At 49.1% G+C, this 24189-nt stretch overlaps 2 protein-coding genes across 8 annotated transcripts in view; one reads left to right on the top strand and one right to left on the bottom strand.

Annotated features, from left to right (window-relative positions):
- The window catches only part of AAGAB (alpha and gamma adaptin binding protein), a 60215-nt gene extending 57861 nt beyond the window's left edge, over nucleotides 1–2354 (top strand). For both annotated transcript variants that reach the window (XM_050796014.1, XM_050796013.1), the window contains one exon: nucleotides 477–2354. In XM_050796014.1, the coding sequence (XP_050651971.1) occupies nucleotides 477–520 (44 nt within the window). In that variant the 3' untranslated portion in view covers nucleotides 521–2354. The remainder of the gene's footprint in view (nucleotides 1–476) is intronic.
- Nucleotides 2355–8470: 6116 nt separating this feature from the next.
- The window catches only part of SMAD3 (SMAD family member 3), a 131433-nt gene continuing 115714 nt past the window's right edge, over nucleotides 8471–24189 (bottom strand). For all 6 annotated transcript variants that reach the window (XM_050795996.1, XM_050795997.1, XM_050795998.1 and 3 more), the window contains 4 exons: nucleotides 22126–22338; nucleotides 18734–18871; nucleotides 16098–16242; nucleotides 8471–13189 (listed from right to left, as the gene is read on the bottom strand). In XM_050795996.1, coding sequence (XP_050651953.1) covers nucleotides 13066–13189; nucleotides 16098–16242; nucleotides 18734–18871; nucleotides 22126–22338 — 620 coding nt within the window. In that variant the 3' untranslated portion in view covers nucleotides 8471–13065. The remainder of the gene's footprint in view (nucleotides 13190–16097; nucleotides 16243–18733; nucleotides 18872–22125; nucleotides 22339–24189) is intronic.

Below are 24189 nucleotides of genomic sequence, written 5' to 3'. Positions count from 1 at the left end.
AACCAAGATTTTTCACCTCTATGGTGAGTGACATGGAACCTTCATTGAGACTCACAATGTTTGCCTTTCTAACTATTGGGCCAGAAAACTCTTAGTTGTTTTGTTATATTATTACCAACACATGTTATTGGCAGGAAACTTGGATGGTTGATGGTGTTCCCTGATATGAATGTGTCATAATTTATCCTGTTCCCTTTTGGACATTTAGGTCATGTGCATTTTTTGCTTCTATAAATAATGAAGCTGTGCATATCCTTACACATCATCTTTGTATACAACTCTAAATATATCATTGGTATAAATTTCTAGATGTGGCGATCATGGATCAAATGGTATTCAAGGGTTTTGATATGTGTTGCCAGAGGACTGGAGGGCAAAGTGCAGAATTGTAGGTCTCAGTCAGTTCAAGGCATAACATATGAAACAAGCTGAAATGTAGCTGTTGCCTAACATTTGTTGCATGCTTCTCTCCACAGGTGGCCAAAGCATTCTGGATGGCAATCGGGGGAGACAGAGATGAAATTGAAGGCCTTTCATCTGATGAAGAGCACTAAATTATTCATACTGGGGTTTGACTAACAAAGATGCTAGCTGTCTCTGAGATATCTCTCTACTCAGCCCAGTCATATTTTGCCAAAATTGCCATTATCATGTTGGCTGCCTGACTTGTTTATAGGGTCCCCTTAATTTTAGTTTTTAGTAGAAGGTTAAGGAGAAATCCTTTTTTCCTCAGTATATTGTAAGAGAGCGAGGAATACAGTGATAGTAATGAGTGAGGATTTCTTAAATATAAATTTTTTGTTGTTCTAGGAATGAGGGTAGGATAAATCTCAGAGGTCTGTGTGATTTACTCAAGTTGAAGACAACCTCCAGGCCATTCCTGGTCAACCTTTTAAGTAGCATTTCCAGCATTCACACTTGATACTGCACATCAGGAGTTGTGTCAACTTTCCTGGGTGATTTGGGTTTTCTCCGTTCAAGGAGCTTGTAGCTCTGAGCTATGATGCTTTTATTGGGAGGAAAGGAGGCATCTGCAGAATTGATGTGAGCTATGTGGGGCCAAAGTCTTAGCCCACAGCTTAGTCTCTACCTAAGAAAATGCCTCTGGGCATTCTTTTGAAGTATAGTGTCTGAGCTCATGCTAGAAAGAATCAAAAAGCCAGTGTGGGTTTTTAGACTGTAATAAATGAGGCAAAGGATTTCTATTCCAGTGGGAATAAAACCTCTCTAGTGAGTTGTGGGAGATAGGTTGTATGTTAGAGAGAACCTTAAGGAGTCCTTGTATGGGCCACGGAGACCGTAGGTGATCACATACTGTGATTTTCGTAAAGAAACTCTTCTGCCTTAGTTAGAGTTCTCCCCTGCTGCTGGAGATGCCAGAGCTGTGTTGTCATACTTTATACCCACAAAACAAGGCACATTTCCCCCTTTTTCTCTTTACAGCCAAAGAGAGATGACTGCCAAAGGGGGAACACTAAGGCGTGGGTGGGGAAGCGAAATGTTGGGCAGTGAGTTCCTGAGCACCTTGTTTGACTTCCGAGGTTCATAGCTCCTCTCTGCCCTTCCAGGCCTGGAACCTTGGGTGACTATCTTTCGTTCTTTATCCTTTGTCTTGAGTGAGTGGGTCAGCCCCAAAGGAACTGATAAGTAAATGGCAAGTTTTTAAAGGAAGAGTGGAAAGTACAGCAAATAAAAATCCTTATTTGTTTTTGTAGACTTTGTAATGCATATCATTAGCCCTCACTGTGATCATTATTGCTGTGGCTCTGAACTGGCACATAGTACAGTGGATGGAAGGTGCCCACACACCAGCTGAGAACCGGTTCTGGCCTAGGTGGGCCCTAGAACCATTTACACCGCATGAAAGAAACAGGTTGGGTTAGGAGCAGAAAGAAATAAGGCTCACACCCCTCCAGACACCACCTTATAAGCACTGCAGAACCTGAAACAGATGGCAGAAGGAATGGAATGCTACGGGGGCCAGCAGGAGTGACCACAGGGAGGAGACAGCTCAGTGACTGAAGCATTCAGGAAGAGGCTTTCCAGGGAACACTGGACATTGCTTAGTGACCTTTTGTTCCTTCCTTTTTTTTTTCTTTTACTGTTCTGAAGGACTTTGAGTCTGTGGTTCACCACCAGCCCATCAGTGTTTCTTTGAGGTGATTGCATTAGGGAAGTTGGCTCTGGGGTTGCAAAAAAAAAAAGGTGGAACATGTTTTCCTTAAAAGATGGAAGGTTTTAGAAAATATACTAGGCCATCTGGTTAGAAAAAACAGACCAGACTAGAAAAATCTGTGAATTTGATTTGGTAGATTAAACAAAGCCAGATGATTAAAATGTGATTTATTTATAAACTCTGCTAATGTCTATTATTATGATTTTGTGGGTTTTTTAGGGGGTATGAGCGAGGGAAGCCCTATATCCTTCATTGGATTAGACATATATAGTGAATAGTGGAAGAGTTTGTCAAGCTCACTATTTTGGAATTTACCCTGCATATGTAATGTCATGTTTTTAAGACCTCAGCTATGTAGGGATATTGGCCTCCTCTAGGGACATATGGGATGAAGGTCTCTAGTGAAATCTACTAAAAGCCCATGTTAGAATAGTGATCATGAGCTAACACTACAGTAATAGCTGCAGTCTATCTACAGTGACCTATGTTCACACTACCACAAGTTGTTACAGAATTGCCAGCTGGAATTTAAAATAAGAGACTTGGTTTTTGGTTGTTTTTTTCCTTAAACATTTCTCGTTTTGCATAACATAGTGTTTGGCACATAGTAGGCCCTTAGTTTTGGTTGTAAAGTATGGTTTGTGTTGGATGTATATGATCACAAAGTTTGAAGATCCATACATAAGTGCTGGAAGGTAAGGAAAGACAAGAATAAACATTTTTCCCCTGAGAAAATCATGTGTTATGTAATAATTTTAGAGTGATGAAGACATAGATATTTTTATAATTTTAAAATATGCCATCCTGCCAGAGTATGAGAAGATTGACAGAACCAGTTTGCTTGCTCTCTATTTATAGAACTTGGCCACGTCTAATTCAGAGAAGCTAGAGATTCAGGGAAGCTAGACTTAGATGGTTGAGTAATATGGGATGTGGTTCAAGGACCATAGAGCATGTCAGGCCATTCCTGCAAACTATTTCGAACACGTGAAATGTGATATATGGCTGATTTCCTGGTCCCACTGTGGAGAGGTCGGGATCAACAATTTTTGCCATGGCTTGTCAGATTCCTTTAACCTTGGGCCAGTCTCTTAACAATGGCCATTGAGAGAGCATGTGGAATGCCCCTTGCCTTGCCTTGGCCTGCCATGGAAAAAGAGTCTTAGAAGAATCACTGTCTAAGGGTAAGATGAGAGCTCTGTAAACTATCCTGAGCTTCAGCGTTTGCTGATGCAAAGCTAAATTTAGCAAACGTGTCCAGTGTGGTCAGAGGTTCTGATTCATTAGGGGTTCTGATTCATAGAACGTTCTGATTGATGGAGACAAGAGTTTCAGTGAATATTCTAACGCATTAGATTTGCTCTTCACTCTCCCTACTGCCCCTGTTAATTTTACAATAGACAATTTAGCTACAGCATTATGTCATTAAGTACCAAATCTTATTAGAGGACTATAGGTGAAGAAAGTGTAAAAAGTCTGGTCATGCGTACTGAACCCAGTATGGTGTTAGTACAAGGTTAGTTTGAAAACAACCCCCTATTAACTTTCCCATAATTTGTATGTCTCATGAAAGTAGACTGCTGACTGTGCAGGGCATAATTCTAGTATTTTTGATTCCACTCAGGGTTTAGTGATCCATCCTGGCACCTTTGGCATGTAAGCTCTTAGAGAAAACATCTTAGAAATCCTCTAAATTTTGGCCGGGCGCAGTGGCTCCTGCCTGTAATCCCAGCACTTCGGGAGGCCGAGGCAGGCAGATCACAAGGTCAGGAGATCGAGACCATCCTGGCTAACACGGTGACACCCCATCTCCACTAAAAATACAAAAAATTAGCTGGGCGTGGTGGCAGGCACCTGTGGTCCCAGCTACTCGGGAGGCTGAGGCAGGAGAATCTCTTTAACCTGGAACGCAGAGCTTGCAGTGAGCCGAGATCGTGCCACTGCACTCCAGCCTGGGCGACAGGCTTTTTTTTTTTTTTTTTTTTTTCAAAAAAAAAAGAGAAATCCTCTAAATTTCCTACTTTGGCATTACATAGGCCTGTTGTTAGCATCACAAAGCTTGCTCTTAACGTAGGTCTCTTTACTCAGAATTAAGTTCTAGCATAGTAAGTATCTTGCTCTATTCTAAGTTGTTCCTCTGGTTTGCAGAAAAATTAACAAAAAAGGTAACAGCAATAGCATATTCCCACTCTTAGGGATTTACAGTTCTACTTTGTTTCCTTTTGAAAAACATTGTGATTCAAAACCTGGCCCTAATGGTTATTACTGCATCTTTGGAACACAGGCCTGGGGGTAAAAAGAAAAAAAAAAAAACAACTTTTAAAACCCCTTTCTGTGTATCCGTTGTTAGGCCCAAACACTTCTTCCACACAGCTACAGATCTGGGAGGCATCACCAGCCACCCAAAGCTGCTTGCTCATGCCCAGTTTACTGAGTAGGAAGCCTCTTGGGTTCTCTCTAATGAAGGAGGTGTCCAATCATTGCCCCTGCCCTTGCTATTATCAACCAGGTGGCTTTAATGCTATTACACAAAAATGTGGACTAAGGCCTAGGGTAGGAACTTTATGGAAACAGCAGCATAGTTTAGGAGAGAAAAGGTTCTTTTAATCTGAATTCCAAGGACATGGCCTGCAACAATCATGTTTCCCCAGGAAATTCTCAGGAAGTCATTAATGGTGAAGTCAGAGAGCCTTAAATTTGTTCCTTCTACCCTGGTGAGAGCAGAAACAGGAACTCAGGGTCCAGCCAACACTGACTGTGAACGTCGGTGGTGCCAGAATCTGAGCAAGGTGTGGCAGAGGATCCAGACTTGAGTCAGGATGTAGTTTCTCCTTTCCATGAACTCAGAGTCCAACTCAGGTGGGAGCAGGGGGCAAACCAGACAAGGTCACAAAAGACAATGCCAAGACAGCATGTGAAGAGTGCTGTGACTAGCCCTAATGGCTGTGGGAAGGAGAGAACACAGTGGGTTGGTGAGAACAGGAAGTGCATCTTAGAGCAGTGGTTCTCAGAAGTGAGCCCACGCCACAGCCACCTGGACGGCCCCGCTACAGAGCTGCGGATTCAGTAGGCCTGGCGTGGGGCCTGAGAATTTGCGTCTTTAATATCCCGGGTGATACCGATGCTGCTGGTTCGGTCCTGGGACCCACTCTGAGAACCACTGACTTAGGGGAAGTAACGCTGCTTGAGTTGAGCTAGAAGGATAAGGGATTGAGGCAGATAGGTGAGTGGAGGCAGCAGAATTGTTGGAGTTATGGCTTGAACAAAGGTACAGAAAGAAGAGTGAAGGGATGTGCTGGGAAAATGCAAGGAGTCCACATAGAGAAATGGTGGCAGATGGGGATGGCGTGATGCTGGAGGGGACTTTGTAGAGTCTGTGCCTACTCTGGAGGTAAGTGAGGAGCCAAAGGTTTTGAGCAGAAAAAGCATCTAATCATAATTACAGTCCAGGAAAATGTGGCAGCAGTATTAGCAGTATCTGTCTAACCAGTTAGCTGTGAGAAAGAGTCTGAGGCTGAGGATGGACCCAACCCAGTGATGAGTTTGCCATGGATAGAGAAATAGAGAAGGGGGGAATTCTGCCATATATTTGCTATCCCTGGACTACAGGGACACAGATTAGGAGAATTTTGGAATAGCTGTGATAGCAGGTAAGCAGGAACTATATTCCTTCAGTCATATATAAGGAATTGCTGTAAGCACTATGGAAATGTATATAAAATATATTGCTAAGATAGAATCTACTAGATATGGACACTGAGTCATTTACTCGGCAAAAGTATGTGGTGGCCAAAAAAGAAGCCAGGGATAAGAGAATAAAATGTAAACCCTGCTCTCAATGAACTCACAGCCTAGAGCGGGGACTGTGGCAACAGAAATAGATGTTCATGAGAGGCTTCCTGGAGATGTCTGAATGGAGGCACAAAGCATTAGTAAAAGTTAGCCAGGCGAAGTGGTGGTGTGCTGGGGAGCCGGGGGTGGGCGGGGGAGGAGAAGTTGATGTTCTAAGCACAAGCAGCCATGAAGACAAGGATGATCCATGAGGGCTGCAAATTGCCGGGTTGTAGAGGGTGAGGCAGGGAGTGGTGAAAGCTAGGTAAGGGCAAATGAGGGCCAAGTGCTCCAGGGCAAAGACCTTAGAATGTGTGCAGTGGACTAGGGGAAGCATCTATGGTCAGATTGGTTACTGGGGCAGTATGAAGGGTGCCTTGATAGGAAAGCCATCTGGAGTCTAGGAGACCCACTAGGACACTGGTGCAGTTCTCCAGGCACTAGAGGTGTGTTCAGGGTGGTTGAGTGGGACTAGAGCAGAGAGACTGGAGAAGCGGGACTGTGTGGAGGTGGGAGCAGAGGACTGGTGGACCGCTGTGGCTTCTGTGGACGTAGGTTGGGTCAATGGTCATGTCTAAAACAGGGCTGAAGGCCAGAGGAGAGGGATAGTTTTAAGAGACACCATGAATTCTGTTTATTTGATTGTGAGTTTGAGGTACTTGTGGCCCCTCCATGTGCCAGCAGCCAGCAGTCAGCTGGACATGAGTCTGAAGCTTGGGATTAAAGTCTGGGCTGTAAGTACTGATTTGGGGGTCATTAGCGTTTGTGTGGCTTGAAATCATAAGGGTAGATGAGATCACTTAGGGAGGAGTCAGCAGAACAGTGGTCTGGGAATACCAACAAGGAAGCAGGCAGAAGAGGTGTAGGCCCAAGAGAAAGAGCAGACTGTATGAGAGGGCCAAGGAGAACCGGGAAGTTCAGGGAGTAGGGCCTTTCCAAAAGGGAGATGGTCGCAGCAGAGAGGTGATGGGGAGCAAGGAAAAGACATTCCTCAAGCTGCTCCGGGCTTGGAAAATGGGAGGGAAGAGGCTACTGATCAAAACTGGGGAAGCAGAAAAGGGAGCTGGCTCAAGTGAGGGGGGAAGATGATCCACTTTGGGGGCGCTGTGTTTTGCATCACGTCTAACAAATAGCTGGAATTTAAAGTCATGCATCTCAAGGAACAGGCTGGGTTAAAAGGACTGGTTTGGGTCAGCTGTTGAGAACTACAGGCTACATAAACCCTTGAGGAAAGCTGTTAAGGGGGTAGGAAGGTGGAAGTACCAACCAAATCATCATAAAGGCAGGAATTTGATGCAGTACTCGGAGGCCAAATCCATGGGCCCTTACACTGCAACCTGCCTCCTCCTGTTGAGGGAGGTGTTTGGATGCTGGGGAGGTCCTTAGGAGGACTGCTGCAGATGTGGTCACACCACAGGATTATTCCAACCCAGTTCATCCTTCTACCCCAAACGCTGCTTATTCACTCTTAAAAACCAAAAGGCATTTTACTTTTTTTTTTTTTTGAGACAGTGTCTCACTCTGTTGCCCAGGCTGGAATGCAGTGGTGTGATCTCAGTTCACTGCAACCTCCACCTCCTGGGTTCAAGTGATTCTGCCATCTCAGCCTCCCAAGTAGCTGGGACTACAGGCGTGCGCCACTACACCTGGCTAATTTTTGTATTTTTTGGTAAAGACGGGGTTCTGCCATGTTGGCCAGGCTGGTCTTGAACTCCTGACCCCAAGTGATCTGCCTGTCTCTGCCTCCCAAAGTGCTGGAATTACAGGCGTTAAGCCACCACGCCTGGCCAACATTTTACATTTTAATCAATGTTTTTCTTTATCCACATCTTCTGGGGTCGGTGTAAGATCTAGCCAAAGAAACAACTTTGAAGTCCCTTTCTCCTTGGGCGTTTTGAATTCAAAATGAATTTTCACAGGTGCTAACAATCATCTGAGCTGGAAGATGTGGAAACCAAGGTACTTGTGATGCTAAAGTTACCTCCATGCCTGTGGGAAGACAAATCTGGTGGCATTTAAGACACCATGACAATATGGAGGAATCAGGCTAGGAGGGACTAGCAGAGGCAAGAGATGGCAGGGCTGGAGGTTGGGTTGGTGGCATTCAGTCATTTGCCAAAGGCCTTGGGATATAGAGGAAGTAAAATACAAAATGGCACTGCAGACATAGATGGGACACATATGGTGTTTAGGCTTGGGCAACAGCGAGATCCACCCATTGAGAAACTTGACCTCTGTGCAGATGGCCCAGGGGCTCCTGCTGGCACTGCATGTTGCCCTTGGTGAATGAGAGCAGCTGGATATTACATGAGGACCATGGCAGAATGTGGCCTGGCACATCATTGGTCAAGGTGTATCTGGGCTTATAGACATTTTCCTCTGGTCCTCCTGAGCCCTGAAGTCCCTGGGACCCCTCGGGGCTCCCCTTTAAATCTTCTCTCCACCCACAGACAACAGCAAGAATCAGACTGAGCTCCTGGCACAGGAGCTTTTCCATGACAAGTTTATTAGAAGGGCACTTACAAGAGGAAGAGAGGGAACGAGAGGACACACATCTTTAACAATAGGGGTACAATGCTTAAACAGGTGCTCTGCTTTTAAGATATAAAAGTTAGAAAAATCTAAAACACTATAAATACATACATGCTTTTTACAAAGTTATTAAAAGGTCAGGCTGGCTGAATAGTGAAGGTAATCAACATAGTCAATGTCCTATTCCCCATCCCTCAACACACACCAAAGTAAGGGTCCAGAACAGCCGAGTTGCAACAGCAGCAGTGAAGGTGAGTGAAGGCTTCTTGGATAGACGGCTCCATCTCTCTGTAATGCTTTCACCCCTAGCAAGGGAGTGGGGCTTGGTTCAGAGGACCCTTGTGGAAGGGCCCAGATCTGACTCAGAGCTGCCTGTTTCTACACGCGGCCACTTGTTTAGCCAGCCTGGTTTGGTGTTTCTGGATGCTGAGCCAAAAAGCCACTACACCCTCCACCAACATTCAGAACTGGCTGTGCCCCAACTCTTCGAGCCACTGTCCTTGGGAGGAGAGACCTTTCCAACTTTCTTAAAAAAATTAAATAGTTATCTGTCTGAATGGTTTTAAGAAATTATTACATAAATACAAAAACACCAGAATACTAGAGTATACATTACTTCTGCATTAAAAAAAAAAAAATCCATTACAGAATCACTGAGAATTTCTCAATCCAGTTTACATGAGGCAAGTTTCTTTTCTATGATAGCTGTGTTTTTGAAAAGTTGCCTGTTGAGCCCATCATCTCCCCACCAACACCTCCCCATGGGAGATGCTTCGTCATCATTTTGGATCCATGTCCTCTTGCGTACGTTTTTCTGCTTTCCCTACCCACTTGAGAAGCTGCTGATGCTCCTTAAACCGTGATGGCAATACATTGTGAAGACTGTTACCTGAAAGGGGCCTACAAGGAAACATTTTTGCCACATAAAGACAGTACAGCTTTGCTGTGTTGAGGTTTGGTTCTGGTAAAATGGGGACACGTATGTTTTGGGGGAACTCCCAACTCTAGCCAAGTCACACAGTAAGAAACAGCGTCCAGGGCTAAACGTGTGCCCTCTTGCTGCTGGTATTCCCCTTGGTGAACAGTCCTACAAGCAGCCTGCAGATTCTTCTCCCTACGTCTCCTGAGGACGAAGGAGTGGTTGTGTAACCTGAGCTCTGGCCCTGTGGAGACCCTCATGAGCCTGAGGCTAAGAATGAAACAGATCTTTGCGTCTTCCCCAGATTACTCACATACGTGCATGCCATGCACACACTACTTCAGACCTTTCTGTAGTCTTCAGTAAAAGCGTTTAGCCTGGAATATGCCCAAACTCTAGGAAGCCAAGGGGAGATGGAGAAAATTAAAACAAAATAAGCACACGATAATGTGCTATAGCTCACTTCAGTATATGAACAATGGTTTAAAAAAATAATCACCATGGTCAATTAAAAAAAAGAAAATACAACACAGACAACATAAGGACAATGGAGACGTCTGCCAGCAGCCTTGTCCTCATGTGTGCTCTTCCTAAGAGTCAAAGTCCCTGCTCCTGACTCTAGGCTTGTCTCAAAATGTCAGGTCTACAGCCCGCCAGGAAGGTGGCCAACTGAGATGATGTTCCAGCACAGGCCTGTAATCCAAACCGGCTGGGGTAGCTACCTACGTATGCGCTGGAAGGATCTAAGTTACTAAATTGGGAAGAAGCGAGGTGGGGCGGGGAGAGAGGAAAGGGAATAAAAGTTGGCTCCTTGGAAGGTGCTGAAGACAAGGATCTATGTCCCAGTGCTAGCTACACTTGGGTCAGTCTCAACACAAGCTGCAAGGTGAAGATGTCATGGCGGGGAGCCCAGGGCAGCGGCAACACACACGGTCGTGCTGCCTAGATGAACGCCACTTAAAACTGCTATCCAGTCACCAACACTCCTCTAGAACTGCCCTGGTTTCCTCTTGCCCCTTTGAACTGTCCTTTAAAAAAGTGTTTTAATATACAAATGCCACTCATACCACAGGATTTTAAAACTAAGAAAACTAGCTTGTGGCTTCAAGGAAGGAGACTGATGTTACATATGCCCAAAGCACCTATGTAGCGCTCTAAGGTGGGAAAGGCACCATTTCCTAACCTCTTAGGTATGATCAGATTTATTTTCAGTATGCCACAGGTGGGTTTGCCTACAATCCCACACATCCTCCTCTGATGGTCTAGTCTATAAAGAAAAAGGGCCAAGGAAGTAGCCTTCAGGTCTGAGCAATGAGGGTTCTAAGACACTATCCAAAAGCAGCCAAATGTGTCATTTCATCACATTCAAAGTTCATAACCTGCCAAAGTATAGGCTTTTTCTCCCCCCTTCACCTGGAATAAGACAGACTCCACAGATCACTGGATCACCAGAATCGGGCTGTGCCTGAAGCTAGTTCCCAAGCACCCAGAGGGCTGTGTGCCACAGGAAGCCCTCACAGAATCACGCAGCAGGTGGAGAATGCAGGCCCTCGGAAACTGCTGCCCGTGGCTTTTAGGAGAGGAACCATGACTGCTCTAGCAGAAGCCAAAATGGAGTATTTGTATCCTGGGTCTCAGAGCTGGCCGGGAACAAGAACCCATGTACAGGAGGTTCAGGGGGCTTCCTGTGTAAGCAACAGGCCACAGATAATTTCAACACCAGGCACATACTTCAGACTCACAGTATTTGGCCCTCTCAGAGGAAGTGAGGGGTGTTGTGTTGTCTCTGGGTTCTGAGTCAATACTCCTTCGAGAAGACTCACACAAGTCTGTCAAGGTGCTCCTTCCATCTCTTCCTGTGTCCTCAGGAGGCTTGGGGAGCAGCTGTCCTACCTGGAAACCTCATGGCTAGAGATTCAGAGGCACAGGACCCTGCAGGTGAGGCATCAGGAAGCCTCTCCATCTCCCTCCAACATCAAAAATCTCATCACATTTGAGGTGTATACCCTGCCAGAAGTGTATACACTTCCTTCCCTTCACCTGGAATAAAACAGGACTTCCATAGGAAGCCCCTTGATTTTAAATCCATGCAAAAATGTGGGATAGGTCATTTTATACAAAAACAGCAGCAAAGAACAAAGTACCAATTGAAGGTGGCAGTTCTGTCTATTGTGTTCTGCAAAAGGCTGGGAAAAGAAGAGGGCTCTTTTTTCTGTTTTCCAGTTGAAATCATTTAGGCTAGTTTTCTCCCGAATTGCTGCTGGGAGCAGTACTTATTACACAATACAACTGCTATAGTTGTCACTGACGATCCTCTACCGGGAGCTAGGTCATCTTATATCCCAGGGGGAAGATGACAGACCTCTTTGAACCAAGCCTGCAATTTGCAAAGGTGTAAAAATATTTTAATAGCCCTTTTCATTTGCCTATGTCGGCCTGAGATGTTTTCCCTTCTGGTGAATTTGCTTCCGTAAATTTCAGCGTGCAGAAGTGCTGGCAGGTGTCTCTTCAACAAAACCTGGAAAAGCTTCACCTTAGGAGAGAGAAGGGAGAGAAGCAGTTGCTGGGTCTCACTCAGGTTTCCCAGTCAATGTGCCAGCCCAGGATTTTTAAAGAAAATATATCAACCAAACATTTAAAAGAGCATATGATAAAGTTGATTTAATGAATGCAACTGACTACATAAACCAATATAGCCGTATGCATCAGAATCTGGAGCGAGCTCTTACAGATGACTGGAGACGCGCCCAGTGCGGTGCTGCCTGAGACCAAACGCCGTCCCACGACAGGGGCCTCCTGCTTCATGAGGACACTTACCATCATTCGAATCTCTTTGAGATTAATGTGATAACAGACACTATACACTGCATACGCACTGGGTCTCAGCAGATCCTTCCAACTTTTCAAAGTGAAAAAGGACAAATGCATGTGAGTTTTTAAAGAGGTGGTGCTCATCCATTTTTCCCGCTGTCCTGTGTGCAGGTTCTGCTGAACACGCGCCTTCCAATCAGTACGTTCTGAGAGGGGAGGGAGACAGACAAACTCCCTCCCTCCCCACCCCAAGTCTATCCAGCTCACGAGGGGCAGGGTCTGCTGGAGTGCTGGGGCTGGGCTGGGAATGTTCATCGGAAGAGGCACCGTCACAAACATCAGAGAGCTGGGCGTGAGGTCCGCATGGCCCCTGCGGGCTCCTCCTACCTAGAACGCTCTTCCAAGGTGAACTCCACACTGCAGTCCTAGACAGAGGGGCGTTTCTGATTGGACCGTGACAGCCCAGAAAGCTGTCACTCAAAAAAGGAGCCTGGGGGGAGGGGGCCGGTGGTGTAATACTACCTGTTCTGCTCACTTAAGCCACCAGAGCAGACGCCATTTCCTGCCCTTCAAAGTGGGGCCAAAGGGTAAATGTGTTTGGCAGACACAGCTGTTCATAACATCCACCTCTGGGTTTGCTCGTGTGTTTCCGAAAACAGGTAGGTGCACCCCTTCAGTTGAGGGAGAAAGATTTCTTCTTCCTTGACAACAATGAGTTGAGTAGAGTTCCAATTTTCTCCACCTCCTGCATGGCCATTTCCCCCAAGCCCGCCCTCCCCTACCACACTTAATGTCTCTAAGACACACTGGAACAGCGGATGCTTGGGGAGCCCATCTGGGTGAGGACCTTGTCAAGCCACTGCAAAGGCCCATTCAGGTGCAGCTCGATCCAGCAGGGGGTACTGGTCACAGTCTGTCTCCTGTAAGAAACAGGGAAAGGGGTGGGGGGGGGGAATTAAAAACATCTCCAGGGGGCTACACAAGTCAGAAAACTTCTTCTGCTTTGATGACACTCCTCTTCCCAAAGCCAGAGAGATAGACCACCTTGTGAGATGCTGTCCTAGAAGCGGTACCAATAACTTGCTGAAACTACCAGGCCACACTCCTCTACCCAGGGAGGACTTCAGGTAAATTAAGTTCTCTCGAGGGGAAAGGAAGTCAACTTTAAAGAGTTAAACATGTAAAGTCAATGGCAAAGAGTTAAATACGCAAAGTCAACTGCAGGGCACCCAGAGGCCCACCAGTTACTGTAACAGGCCCCCTAATAGAAGAGACCTCCATCCTGAGCAAAGGGCTTCCTGGCTCCCATCTGTACCAAATGGGCACGTGCCGCTCCCCTATCTCCAAATCCGGGCCCAGCCCCAGCAGGCCACGATGACGTGTGTCTGTCTGATTGAGGGGTGTTTTTTACAAAGCGCCAACAGTGTCCGCATGCCTTCGGTTCCCAATGTGCTGATATAATTCTCATCTACGGCCTTATTTTGGAAAATCTTACAAGCAGAGCGAGCCATGGAACAATTACTGGAAAAAACCAAGGCACACCACACGTTTCTTTTCCCCAAAGCACTTTGTCTAAATTCAGGCTGGTTGATGACGCAGCTTGCAGGCAGGCTCCCAAAGGCCTCCACTGAGCAAAGGCTATCTGCTGAGGCTGGAGCCGCTGGTGCCAGCTGGAGGTGAGAGGTGTGGGCCCTGGGCCCTGCTTTCAGCCACCGCACAGAGAGAAGAGCTGAAACCTTACTCTCCTTGGCCCAAGAGGCAGGAGGACGACAAGGCTGTTCTGGGAAGGGGCCGCGCCCGCCCGTCAGGCTGCTGTGCAGTCCTGCCAGGCAGCGGTGACGCGGTGGGCCGCAGAGGACTGGGTGTGCTGGCAGGACATCCCGCACGGTGATACAGTGTCCCCAGGGAAAGGCTCTGCCACCAAAGAGCCTCTTCCTAGCACTTGGAGTGGGAGAGCTGCAATGCCACACCAGGAACAGGGCTGCTGTCTTGAGGGCACCGCCCTCCTTGCTTGGCCTCTACTTTGCTTGTGTAGCAGGGAGGTTAAGAAATGGGCCTGCAGACAAACCCTGGGGTGTCTGCATGAGGGAGGGTACTTGAATGTGGCCCTCTCGACTACAGTCTGGTATAAGAAGAGCAAATGGACATCCCCTTGCTCTTCTCCACTGCAGTCCATCTTTAAATATTTCCCTTCTCCAGTAAAAAGAGATTAATTTTCTAACCTTTCACTCCTGTTCCCTAAATGATCTAAGCCAGGGCTAAAAGATTGCTTAAAACATTTCTCTGGCTGGACCTTTGGGCCTGGGCTGATCTCTTTAGGCCATAACATAGGTAAGTTCTTTTGAGGTCTGACCACTTTGATTGCTTCACTGGTCACTCCTGAATTTCAGAGACACCCCAGAGACCAAGGGGCTATGTTCCCTGACACCCTGGGGCAGACACAGAAGAACAGCAGCTAAAATACGGTAAGTGGAAGAGGAGGATTTTACAGGACGAAATCCTCTAATGAGAATCTGACTTTCCATAAGTCATGCTCATCTGGATTTCATTACAAACGGTGGCCCAAGGCCAATATTGAAATGGGTTTGGCCTGGGTGCAGCATGACTGCAAAACAAAATGGATTCCAAACATCTGGAAAAATGAAGAGAAGGGGAGAGTAGCTTGCAAGGCACTGGCTCGAGCTGACGTGTGGGCACCCCTACATCTGCCGCAGGAGCTGGCGGCTGGCAGTGGGGAGTGTGGAGCAGAAGGCGGGGGCACACAGCCCTGCCTCTCAGCAAACTTTTGTCCGTGAGTGGAAAGAAAAGGGACTGGATTTTCTAAACCCAAAGCAGGATGGCCTGAGAGATTGAACCCAAGCAGACCAGGTAGACCTGACTACATCAGGGCCATGTTTAAACCAGTATCTAGGGCCGGGTACGGTGGTTCACACCTGTACCAGCACTTTGGGAGGCCGAGGCAGGCAGGTCACCTGAGCTGAGGAGTTCTAGACCACCCTGGGCAACATGGTGGTCTCTACTAAAATACAAAAAATTAGCCGGGCGTGGTAGCACGCGCCCGTAGTCCCAGCTACTTGGGAGGCTGAGGCATGTCCCAGAGGCAGAGATTGCAGTGAGCCGAGATGGCGCCACTGTACTTCAGCTTGGGTGACAGAGGGAGATGCCATCTCAAAAAAAAAAAGAAAAAAAGAAAAAAGAAAAGAAACCAGTATCTAGGACTCTAAAAAAGTCATTTCTCAGCGAGAAAATTTTGTTCCTTTATAACTACCCAAATCTCTTCCTCCCTTCCCTGACTCTCAGTTTTAATATCCTGGGCTCCTCAGCATCACCAGGGGTCCCTGAGTCAGAAATGGAGCAACAGAGGAGGAAAGAACAATGAGCTGAAGACCTAACTTCCTGAAGAGGGTCATCCTAAAGCCATGTGCCTAAAATGAAGAGTAAGGAAGAAGCCGAGAGGGCAGAGTTCTAGACACAGCTCTTCTACCCGTGTGACTGCAGGCAAGCCACTCTTCCTCCCTGGGCCTCAGTTCTCTCATCTATCCGGATGATGCCGGCAGCCCCACCCAGGGCTGGGATGAGGATAAGAGGGAGCGTGTGTTTATAGTGCCTGCAGCTGTTCGGTGCCAGCAAACATCGCTCTGCAATTCCTCATCCTTGCTGCTGGCCCAGCCCCTCCTGCCTGCCAGGCCCTGGGCTCTCTCTGATCTTTGGTCTCTCTGCTCTTGATGCCAGGGCTGGCCTCGCTCATCTCTGAGGAGCCCCGCCTGCTCTGCTGTCCAGAGTCACCTGGAGTTGGGGCCCCTGATGTAGGCAGCACCCGTAACCGACCTGTACTCCGCTCCCCAGCCTTTAACGAAGCTCATGCGGATGGTACACATTCGGGTCAACTGGTAGACCGCCTCAAAGCCCTGGTTGACGGACTGGGCCAGGAGGGCAGCAAACTCCTGGTTGTTGAAGATCTTCAGGTTGCATCCTGGCAAAAACACAGAAACGGGGCTGTGGGGATGAAAGTGGCCAGGTCTGTTGCTCCCCTCCTGGATAAAGCAAGTCCTGGACCCCCAGACCAGCCTCATTTATACAGCTCCCGGGACACATGGTGTGTGATGCATTTGCCACACACTCCACGCTCAGCACCACGCAAAGGGAAGGCCGACTCAGTCCCTCCCCTTGAACCGACCTCCTCACTGGGAGGTGCCGCTGACATACCTGCAAGGGGAGATGGAAGGCTGGCCCACAAGCTCCGACTCCCAGGGCGGGGAGAAGTCTGCAAAGTGGGCTTCCGAGACTAGGGAGATGGTGTGGAGAGGGGGCCTTGCCCTGGGCAAACGGGCCAGGGGACAGAGAGATAAGGGACCTGGACCAGGTTGCCCATGCTGTGTGGGGTCTGGTCGCCCACCTAGGAACAGGAGCTCTGGCTGTTCCACAGCAGGCAGTGCCAGCAGAGACGGGCTGGCCGAAAGGCTACTGGGCCTGCCATCCCCACAGGAAGCTCGGCGGAGGGCCCAGGGCACCCTCCACCTGGGCTCCTCTGATGAATACACCTGGTGCTGGGGCTAGGAGGGAAGGAGAGATCTGGGCCACAGTTTGGCCTCTGGGCACCAGGCGGGGTGGAGGTGACATTCACAGCTAAGTGAAGGTGTGCATCTAATTCTCCAGACAGTAAAACTAAAGACAGTCACAAATAAAGTTTAAAATAAACGTTGTTTGAAGTCTTACTGCCTGAGTGCCAGGAATGTGTCAACCAGAAAAATAAAGACAAAAGCACATGCCGGAAATAGCCAAAAGGTGAGCTGGGGTGACGCTTATGAATGAGCCAACAGCAGGCTCCTGTTCTTGCTGTGTGACTCTGAGCTGGTCGCTTTCTCCTGGGGACCCTGTGTCTCTGTATAATGAGGGGCTGGCCTCAGAGGTCCTTCCAGCTCTGACATTCTATGAGCTGACAAACACCACCAGAGCCAACTCAGCCCTCACCCAAAAGATGGGGGTGGGGCCGGGGAATGGAGGAGGCAGAAGGCCAAGAGCGTCACTGAGCTTCCTCTTCTCATTCTCTCCAAGGACAAGGGTGGTGGAACAGGGCTGAACCTGGGCCCTGACCCCCAGCAGAGCCAAGAAGCAGAAGAGCACCAGACTTGAGAGTCCATCAGCCCCAGGCCCCATCCTGGCTTGGTCACTTACTAGCTGTGTGTCCTTGGGCAGATGGCTGAAACTCTCTGAACTTGTCTCTCAAAGCATCTCCTTACTTATAGAGCCAGAGAATAACTAGAGAGGACTAAATGAGGTCAAAGATCGGAATGTACTCTGTAAATGCAACCACAAAATGCTCTGGAAACCTGATGCGCTATTACCATTTCAGACTTGCTGCATTCTAAAGTTTCCCTGCCCGTGGTCCACCACTTCTCCACTACCATCTGCTGCTCAGTGGGCAGGAAAGGGCATGCCACACACGTGTCACAGGCAATGGCCCGGCCAGGCTACCTGCTCCACTAGCCTGTCACAGGCCACGTTCCGCGGGCTGCCTGCACAGTGGCTGCAGGTCCTGTGAAAAGTGGGCTCTGGCTGGGGCTTTCTGCCTTGGTTTCCTGAGGAAAGAGGCCTTAGACGGGATCAGCCACCTGCCTGATCTTGCTGTCCAGGCATGGCCCTGTCCAAACCACTCTCGGGGGTGCAGCCTGACACCTCTTCTTGGGGTACAGGTGGCATCTTCAGACTCACTCAGAAAACCCTCAGCAGTTCCCTAGAGTCAGACTCTGGTGTCCTTCCACGGCCTCATGCTTTGTGCTTTTGAAACATTTCCCCTGACCGTCTCATACGTGGCCCTCCTCCAGCCAGAGAGCTACCCATCCATGTCCTGCCCCCCACCACCTCAGGGCCTTTGCCTGGCCTGTTCCCCCTGTCTAGAAAGCCCTCCCTGTGCCTAGTGCCTACCTATCCTTCAGGATCCAGATGCTTCTCCTCCATGAAGACTTCCCTGATCCATCCCAACAGCTAAATGGGCCTTCTCTCTACCTGGGCTGCTGGCTTGGTGCTTGGCACCCCTCCCTTATATTGAACTCATCCGTGTCTTTGTCTTCTGTGCTCTGCAGGTTTGTAAGGTCTGCGGGAGCACAGCAGGGCCCCATCTACCTCTTCATCCCCTACAGCACCTGGCACAGAGCCCTGCATGCTGTTAGTACAATGAATGAGTGAAGAAAGGAAGCCACACTGCCTGAGCATCTACACACAGGGCAACAGGCAGGTACCCATGGTTAAAAGCAGACCCATCAGATGCTACATCTGCTCCCTGGAGGTTCAGGGAAAGCACAGTTAGATCTGTGGGCATAGAGAAAACCCAATCGAATCACCTCCAGATTGAAAACGCAATCACCAGTGAGCAGAAAAGGTGAGAAACGTGGACTCTCTCCAGCATCCCAGGCATGCACTTGGAGAGGGACCTCAAGGCAGGGGTGCCTGTGTGGCTGGCTTACCTGGTGGGATCTTGCAGACGGTGGCCGGGTGCCAGCCATAGCGCTGGTTACAGTTGGGAGACTGGACAAAAATAGCGCTGTCACTGAGGCACTCTGCGAAGACCTCCCCTCCGATGTAGTAGAGCCGCACGCCTCTTCCTACAGAGATTCAGGTTAGACTGGACGGGGTGCCTTTGCTCATACACAATGGCCCTGAGGCTTGCAAAGGATGCAGAGCTGCAGGGCTGCTCCCAGTGACTGACAGCTTCCCCAGGCAAACGGGCCCCAAAGCCCAAGCCTCAAGGAGGAGAAATGGGCAATGCTGGATTCCTAAAGCCAAGGGAGGCAAATGACAAGAGATGGGCACACAGGATAGGTCTCAGTGACAGCCTTTGCCACTGAGCAGGTGTGAGCCTCAGTCAAGTTATTCACCCTCTGAGCCTTCGTCTGTCTCTACGATAGGGATGGGGGCTGGGCGCGGTCGCTCACACCTGTTAATTCCAGAGCTTTAGGAGGGCAAGGTGGGAGGATCACTTAAGGCCAGGAGTTCAAGGCCAGCCTGGGCAATGTAATGAGACTTCATCTCTACAAAAATATTTTTTAAAAAGTAGCTGGGCATAGTGGCATATCCCTGTAGTCCTAGCTGCTTGGGAGGCTGAGGTGGGCGGATTGCTTGAGCCCAGGGGTTCAAGACTGCAGCGAGCTCCCATCATGCCACTGCACTCCAGCCTGAGAGACAGAGTGAGACCCTAACTCAAAAAAAAAAAAGAAAAAAGAAAATGGGAATGATAACGCCTACCCTTGCAGGATTACTGTGTGACAGAGAGTAAGCGCCTGTAAGTGTCAGCTTTTCTTGCTGCTACTGCTACTACTACCCCACTACTATCTGGTCTCTTCACACTCCAAGATTCAGAGATTCATTGAGTAAACCTGCAGGGCTCCTTCTGGCGCAGCAGACACCCCGAGGAGCCCTTTATTGCAGGGATGGCTTAATGCTACCCCATATTTTTTTCTACCCTCAATGCATTTTTCTAAAACATTCCAGAGGTTTATATCATTTACTTTTCTTTCATCTCTTAAATCCACTCCAGATGGACAGAAATTATTTTTAAATTGGCTCTGCAACTCGAACAGTTACGTAAACTCTGACAATGAGCTCTTTGCTCGGCCAGGGGATGGTTCCTTCTCCCGCCTGGGAAAGTCTCTGTTCCATTACTGGGGAAGAAGCTCAGAGGTCAGAACGTGGAGCCAGGTGTTACAGGCCCAGCGTCAGGTGGGATGAACACCAGGTGAACGACCCATGCATCACTGGATGTCCCCTGTCCTGCCTCCTATTCCCACTACTGTCCCCTTCCTCCAACCACTCCCCATTTTTCCTGGCTTTAGTTCTGCAGGGTGCTGGTTAGCTCAGAGTCCACAGGAGGGGTGACTTCCTGGCTGTCCACAACTGTATCATGTCAGTAAGAGCAGGAGGCAGAGGTGGGGATGTGAAGACCCAGACCAAAAATGTTTGTTTCATTTCAGTAACAAAAAAATAGGCCGGGCATGGTGGCTTCCACCTGTAATCCCACTACTTTGGGAGGCTGAGGCAGGCAGATCACCTGAGGTCAGGAGTTCGAGACTAGCCTGGCCAACATGATGAATCCCCATCTCTATTAAAAATACACAAAATTAGCCGGGTGTGGTGGCGCGTGCCTGTAATCCCAGCTACTCAGGAGGCTGAGGCAGGAGAATCACTTGGACCTGGGAGGTGGAGGTTGCAGTGAACCGAGATCATGCCATCACACTCCAGCCTGGGGGTCAAGAGTGAGACTTGGTCTCCCCTCACAAAAAACAAGCAAACAAACAAAAATCATATATATATATGTAAGTAAAATATATATATATATATATTTAATAAAATATAGAAAAAAGCCAGTTGCAGTGGTGTATGCCTATTATCCCAGCTAATCAGGAGGCTGAGATGGGAGGATGGCTTGAGCCCAGGAGTTTGAGACTGGGCCTGGGCAACATAGCAAGACCCTATCTGTAAATCAATCAATCAATCCAACAGTGGTATGCCACCCAGAATAAGTATCTTTTTTGAAGTAAAAGACAAAAAGCAAAATGGGGAGAACGGGTCTGGTAGTGGGGGCTGTCTGTCACTGACAATGAGGTCTCTGAGAGCCATTCCCTACCCTTCCCCACCCCTAGACATCAGGCCCCTCTCCTAGAAAATGACAGCACAGACCTAGGCCTGTGGCCTCCAAACTTTTCTTCTCTTCACTACAGAATCAATCCTCTCTTCAAACGAAGGCTTCTGTGAGAGCCCGAGATATAAAGCAAGCGAATGCAGAGGTGCCCTGGTTCACGTGGGGCCAGGCTTCCCTTTGCTAACCTGCCCAGCTCCTGAATTTGCCCCAGGAACCCTTCGCCAACCCTTGGGGCTCCAGGACGAGGTCTGAGAAAACGTCACTCTGCCATCTCTCCACAGCCCTTCTAAGTTCTCACAGTTGTGTTCTGGATGGTAAAATCCTCTAAGCATGATAACTTCATAAGCAAACCAAGCGATACGTAACACAGCTTCATCTTCCTTAAACTCACAGAGTCATCTTTTACTTATGTTCTGCGGGCTCGAAGGCAGAAGGTTCACAGTAGTGGTGTCTGGATAGTGGACAATTCTTTTCTACCTTTTCTAAATTGTCTAGAATAATGATACATAAAAATAAGAAAAGATCACTCTTCCAACGATGACTGCCTACTTATCAACCTATCCATCTGCACTTTCAAACTCTTTTTATTAACAGGATTTCAGCCGGGCTTGGTGGCTCACGCCTCTAATCCCAGCACTTTGGGAGGCCGAGGCGGGTGGATCACCTGAGGTCAAGAGTTGGAGACCAGCCTAACCAACATGGAGAAACCCCGTCTCTACTAAAAATATAAAAATTAGCCGGGCGTGGTGGTTGGGTGCCTGTAATTCCAGCTACTTGAGAGGCTGAGGCAGGAGAATCGCTTGAACCCGGGAGGCAGAGGTTGCAGTGAGCTGAGATTGTGCCATTGCACTCCAGCCTGGATAGAGTGAAACTCTGTCTCAAAAAAAAAAAAAAGATTTCATATGTTGCCTTTCTCATAGACATTCCCTTCTCGATCCCTTAAGTATTTTCCTCTGTGGCTTCCAGGTTTTCTGAGATTGTATCTTTGAGTGGGAATGATTAAGTGGCCTGAACACTACCTGTCTGGCCCCTAAACAGGGCAACAGGGAATGTGGGGGCCTTGCTGGGGCGGTGAGTCTTCCCCCATGCCCAGCAGGAGGCAGAGCACAGCTAAGGATGGAGGCAAGGTTCCCTGCAGAGGCTGTGTGTTCGGGCCTGGGGCTGGGGGCGCGATAGAGTGGCAGGGGCAGGGTGGGGGCGGGGAATGGAGCCACCCCATACCGATGTGTCTCCGCGTCAGCTCCACTGCTGCATTCCTGTTGACGTTGGAGAGCAGCCCGAGGCAGAAGCGCTCCGAATTGGAGGGGTCGGTGAAGCCGTCCACAGTCATGGATGGCTGCGAGGCGTGGAACGTCTCCCCGACACGCTGGTTCAGCTCGTAGTAGGAGATGGAGCACCAGAAGGCCGGCTCGCAGTAGGTAACTGGCTGCAGGTCTGTGGACACAGGGCGGGCTACTGGGTCAGTGGGTGCCCCAAGCCCCATGCTGCCTCGATGGGGTCCCATGGACGCTCTGGAAAACCATTTCCCCACATTTCAGAGGGATTAATAGTCTCCCCACCTGGTGCCTTTTATCGTATAAAACTGGCAGCACCCACCAGAACAAGATGCTCAGGTGTCCGGAGGAGATTCCGTCAGCCTTGCCACACTGTGTGTGTAAAGGGCCATTGATTTCTTTTTTTTTTTTTTTAAGCTCATAGAGGCCCTGCCCCGCCTGCTTGTCCTTGACTGGATGGAAGGAGTCTTCAAGCAGGGGCTGGGCCAAACCTGAAGAGGACCAGGGGCCACCCAGTACCTGGATGAACCTGGGACAGCCACTGCAGTGTGTCCACTGTGGGGCAGTCCACACCTTCCGCACAGTCACCTCTCAGCCTCTCTTGCAAGGTTCCTACAGTAACCACCATTAATCCCTGCCCCTAAAAGGGCTTTCAGGTTTTGGCTCTGCACAGCCCTGGGGGCAAACTCCCAGCCTGTGGAGCAGCAGCTTCCAAGCCTGCAGCAGCCGAGTGGGCTCCCAATAGGGCCCCGTGTCAGCGCAGTGGACACACCAGGATCGTCCGCAGACTGAGCCTGGAGCCCTGCCTCTTATCACAGAAACCATTTTCCACACTTATCTACATGCCGGCTGCTGGGGTGGCTGGGACACAAACCCATCTGAAAGAAAATCTGGATTTGTCCCAGTTGTCTGTGTAGTCTCCATATGGGGCTCCTCAAAGCAAAACTGCCATCCTGCGAGGGGCTGGTTCTCTTTCTCAGAAGAGTAAATGGCAGCTTTTCCTTACACTGGAAATGGATCCCAGCCTTCCATTTCCTGGGGCCTCCTTGCCCTCCTCTTGCCCCAGCCCAGCGGCCCTGGCGCTGTGCCCTCCTACTGCACGCCTCTGCAGCATCTCCAGGTCCATACTCTCAGCCCTTGGCCGGGCCCTCGGAATTCCCACTCACACCGATGCCACAGCCTCTGGACCAGGACTGCCCTGCGCCCTGGGCCAACCACTTCCAGCTGCTTCTCTGTGCTGCACTGACTGCTGGGCACGAGCCCTTGGCCTGCCACGCTCTGCTTGATGCCTACCTGAATCCCATCCATCTGCTGAAGAATCAGGGAGTCCCCTGCTCATTCTCACTCTTCCATCTCAAAGCTTCAGCCTGGCTCTGAAGTCCCTCTGGCTCTTAAATATACCTGGAGCCACGCAGTGACTAAGGGTGTGCCTCTATGTGAGCATCCTGACTGTCCAACTCGACCATGAGGTCCCAGGGCCCAGGCTGACATCTCTCCTCCCTCACTTTAACCCTCAGCGCAGGGCTCTGTTGAGGGGGGAACAGAAGAGGCTCCCCGTGCCGTCGCCCTGGCCTGAGAACCCTGCTCAATGGATACCAGGCAACGTCTAGGAGGGGGAACCCACCGGGGGCACCCCCGCTCATTAGACCTTCTGAAAGTGTGTAAAGCCCAAGAGAGAAAAGTCAGAAGCTGTTCTGCCCACAGGAAGGGGTCTGGTTGCCTGCAGGACAAAGAGTCCCTGATCCCCTTATGGGGTCTAGGTACATGATCCCTTCTAAAAGCAAGGAGAATGCTACCACGAACAGAGAAGGGGCAGGCCAGTAACACCCCTGCACTCCACACACGCCCAGGAAGTGTCAGCTGGAGGGTTAGGACACCCTAGGTCAGGTTTTTCAACTTCAGCACTACTGACATTTGGGGCCAGATAATTCTTTGTTGGGTAGGTGGGTGGGAGGGAGTGTGCGTAGATTGTAGGATGTTTACCAGCATTCTGACCCCTGCCCACTAGGTG

The sequence above is a fragment of the Macaca thibetana genome, chromosome 7 (assembly GCF_024542745.1).
Source record: "Macaca thibetana thibetana isolate TM-01 chromosome 7, ASM2454274v1, whole genome shotgun sequence".
Classification (NCBI taxonomy): domain Eukaryota; kingdom Metazoa; phylum Chordata; class Mammalia; order Primates; family Cercopithecidae; genus Macaca; species Macaca thibetana.
Note: the sequence above shows the minus strand (reverse complement) of the source record. Positions and strands in the feature narration are given on the sequence as shown.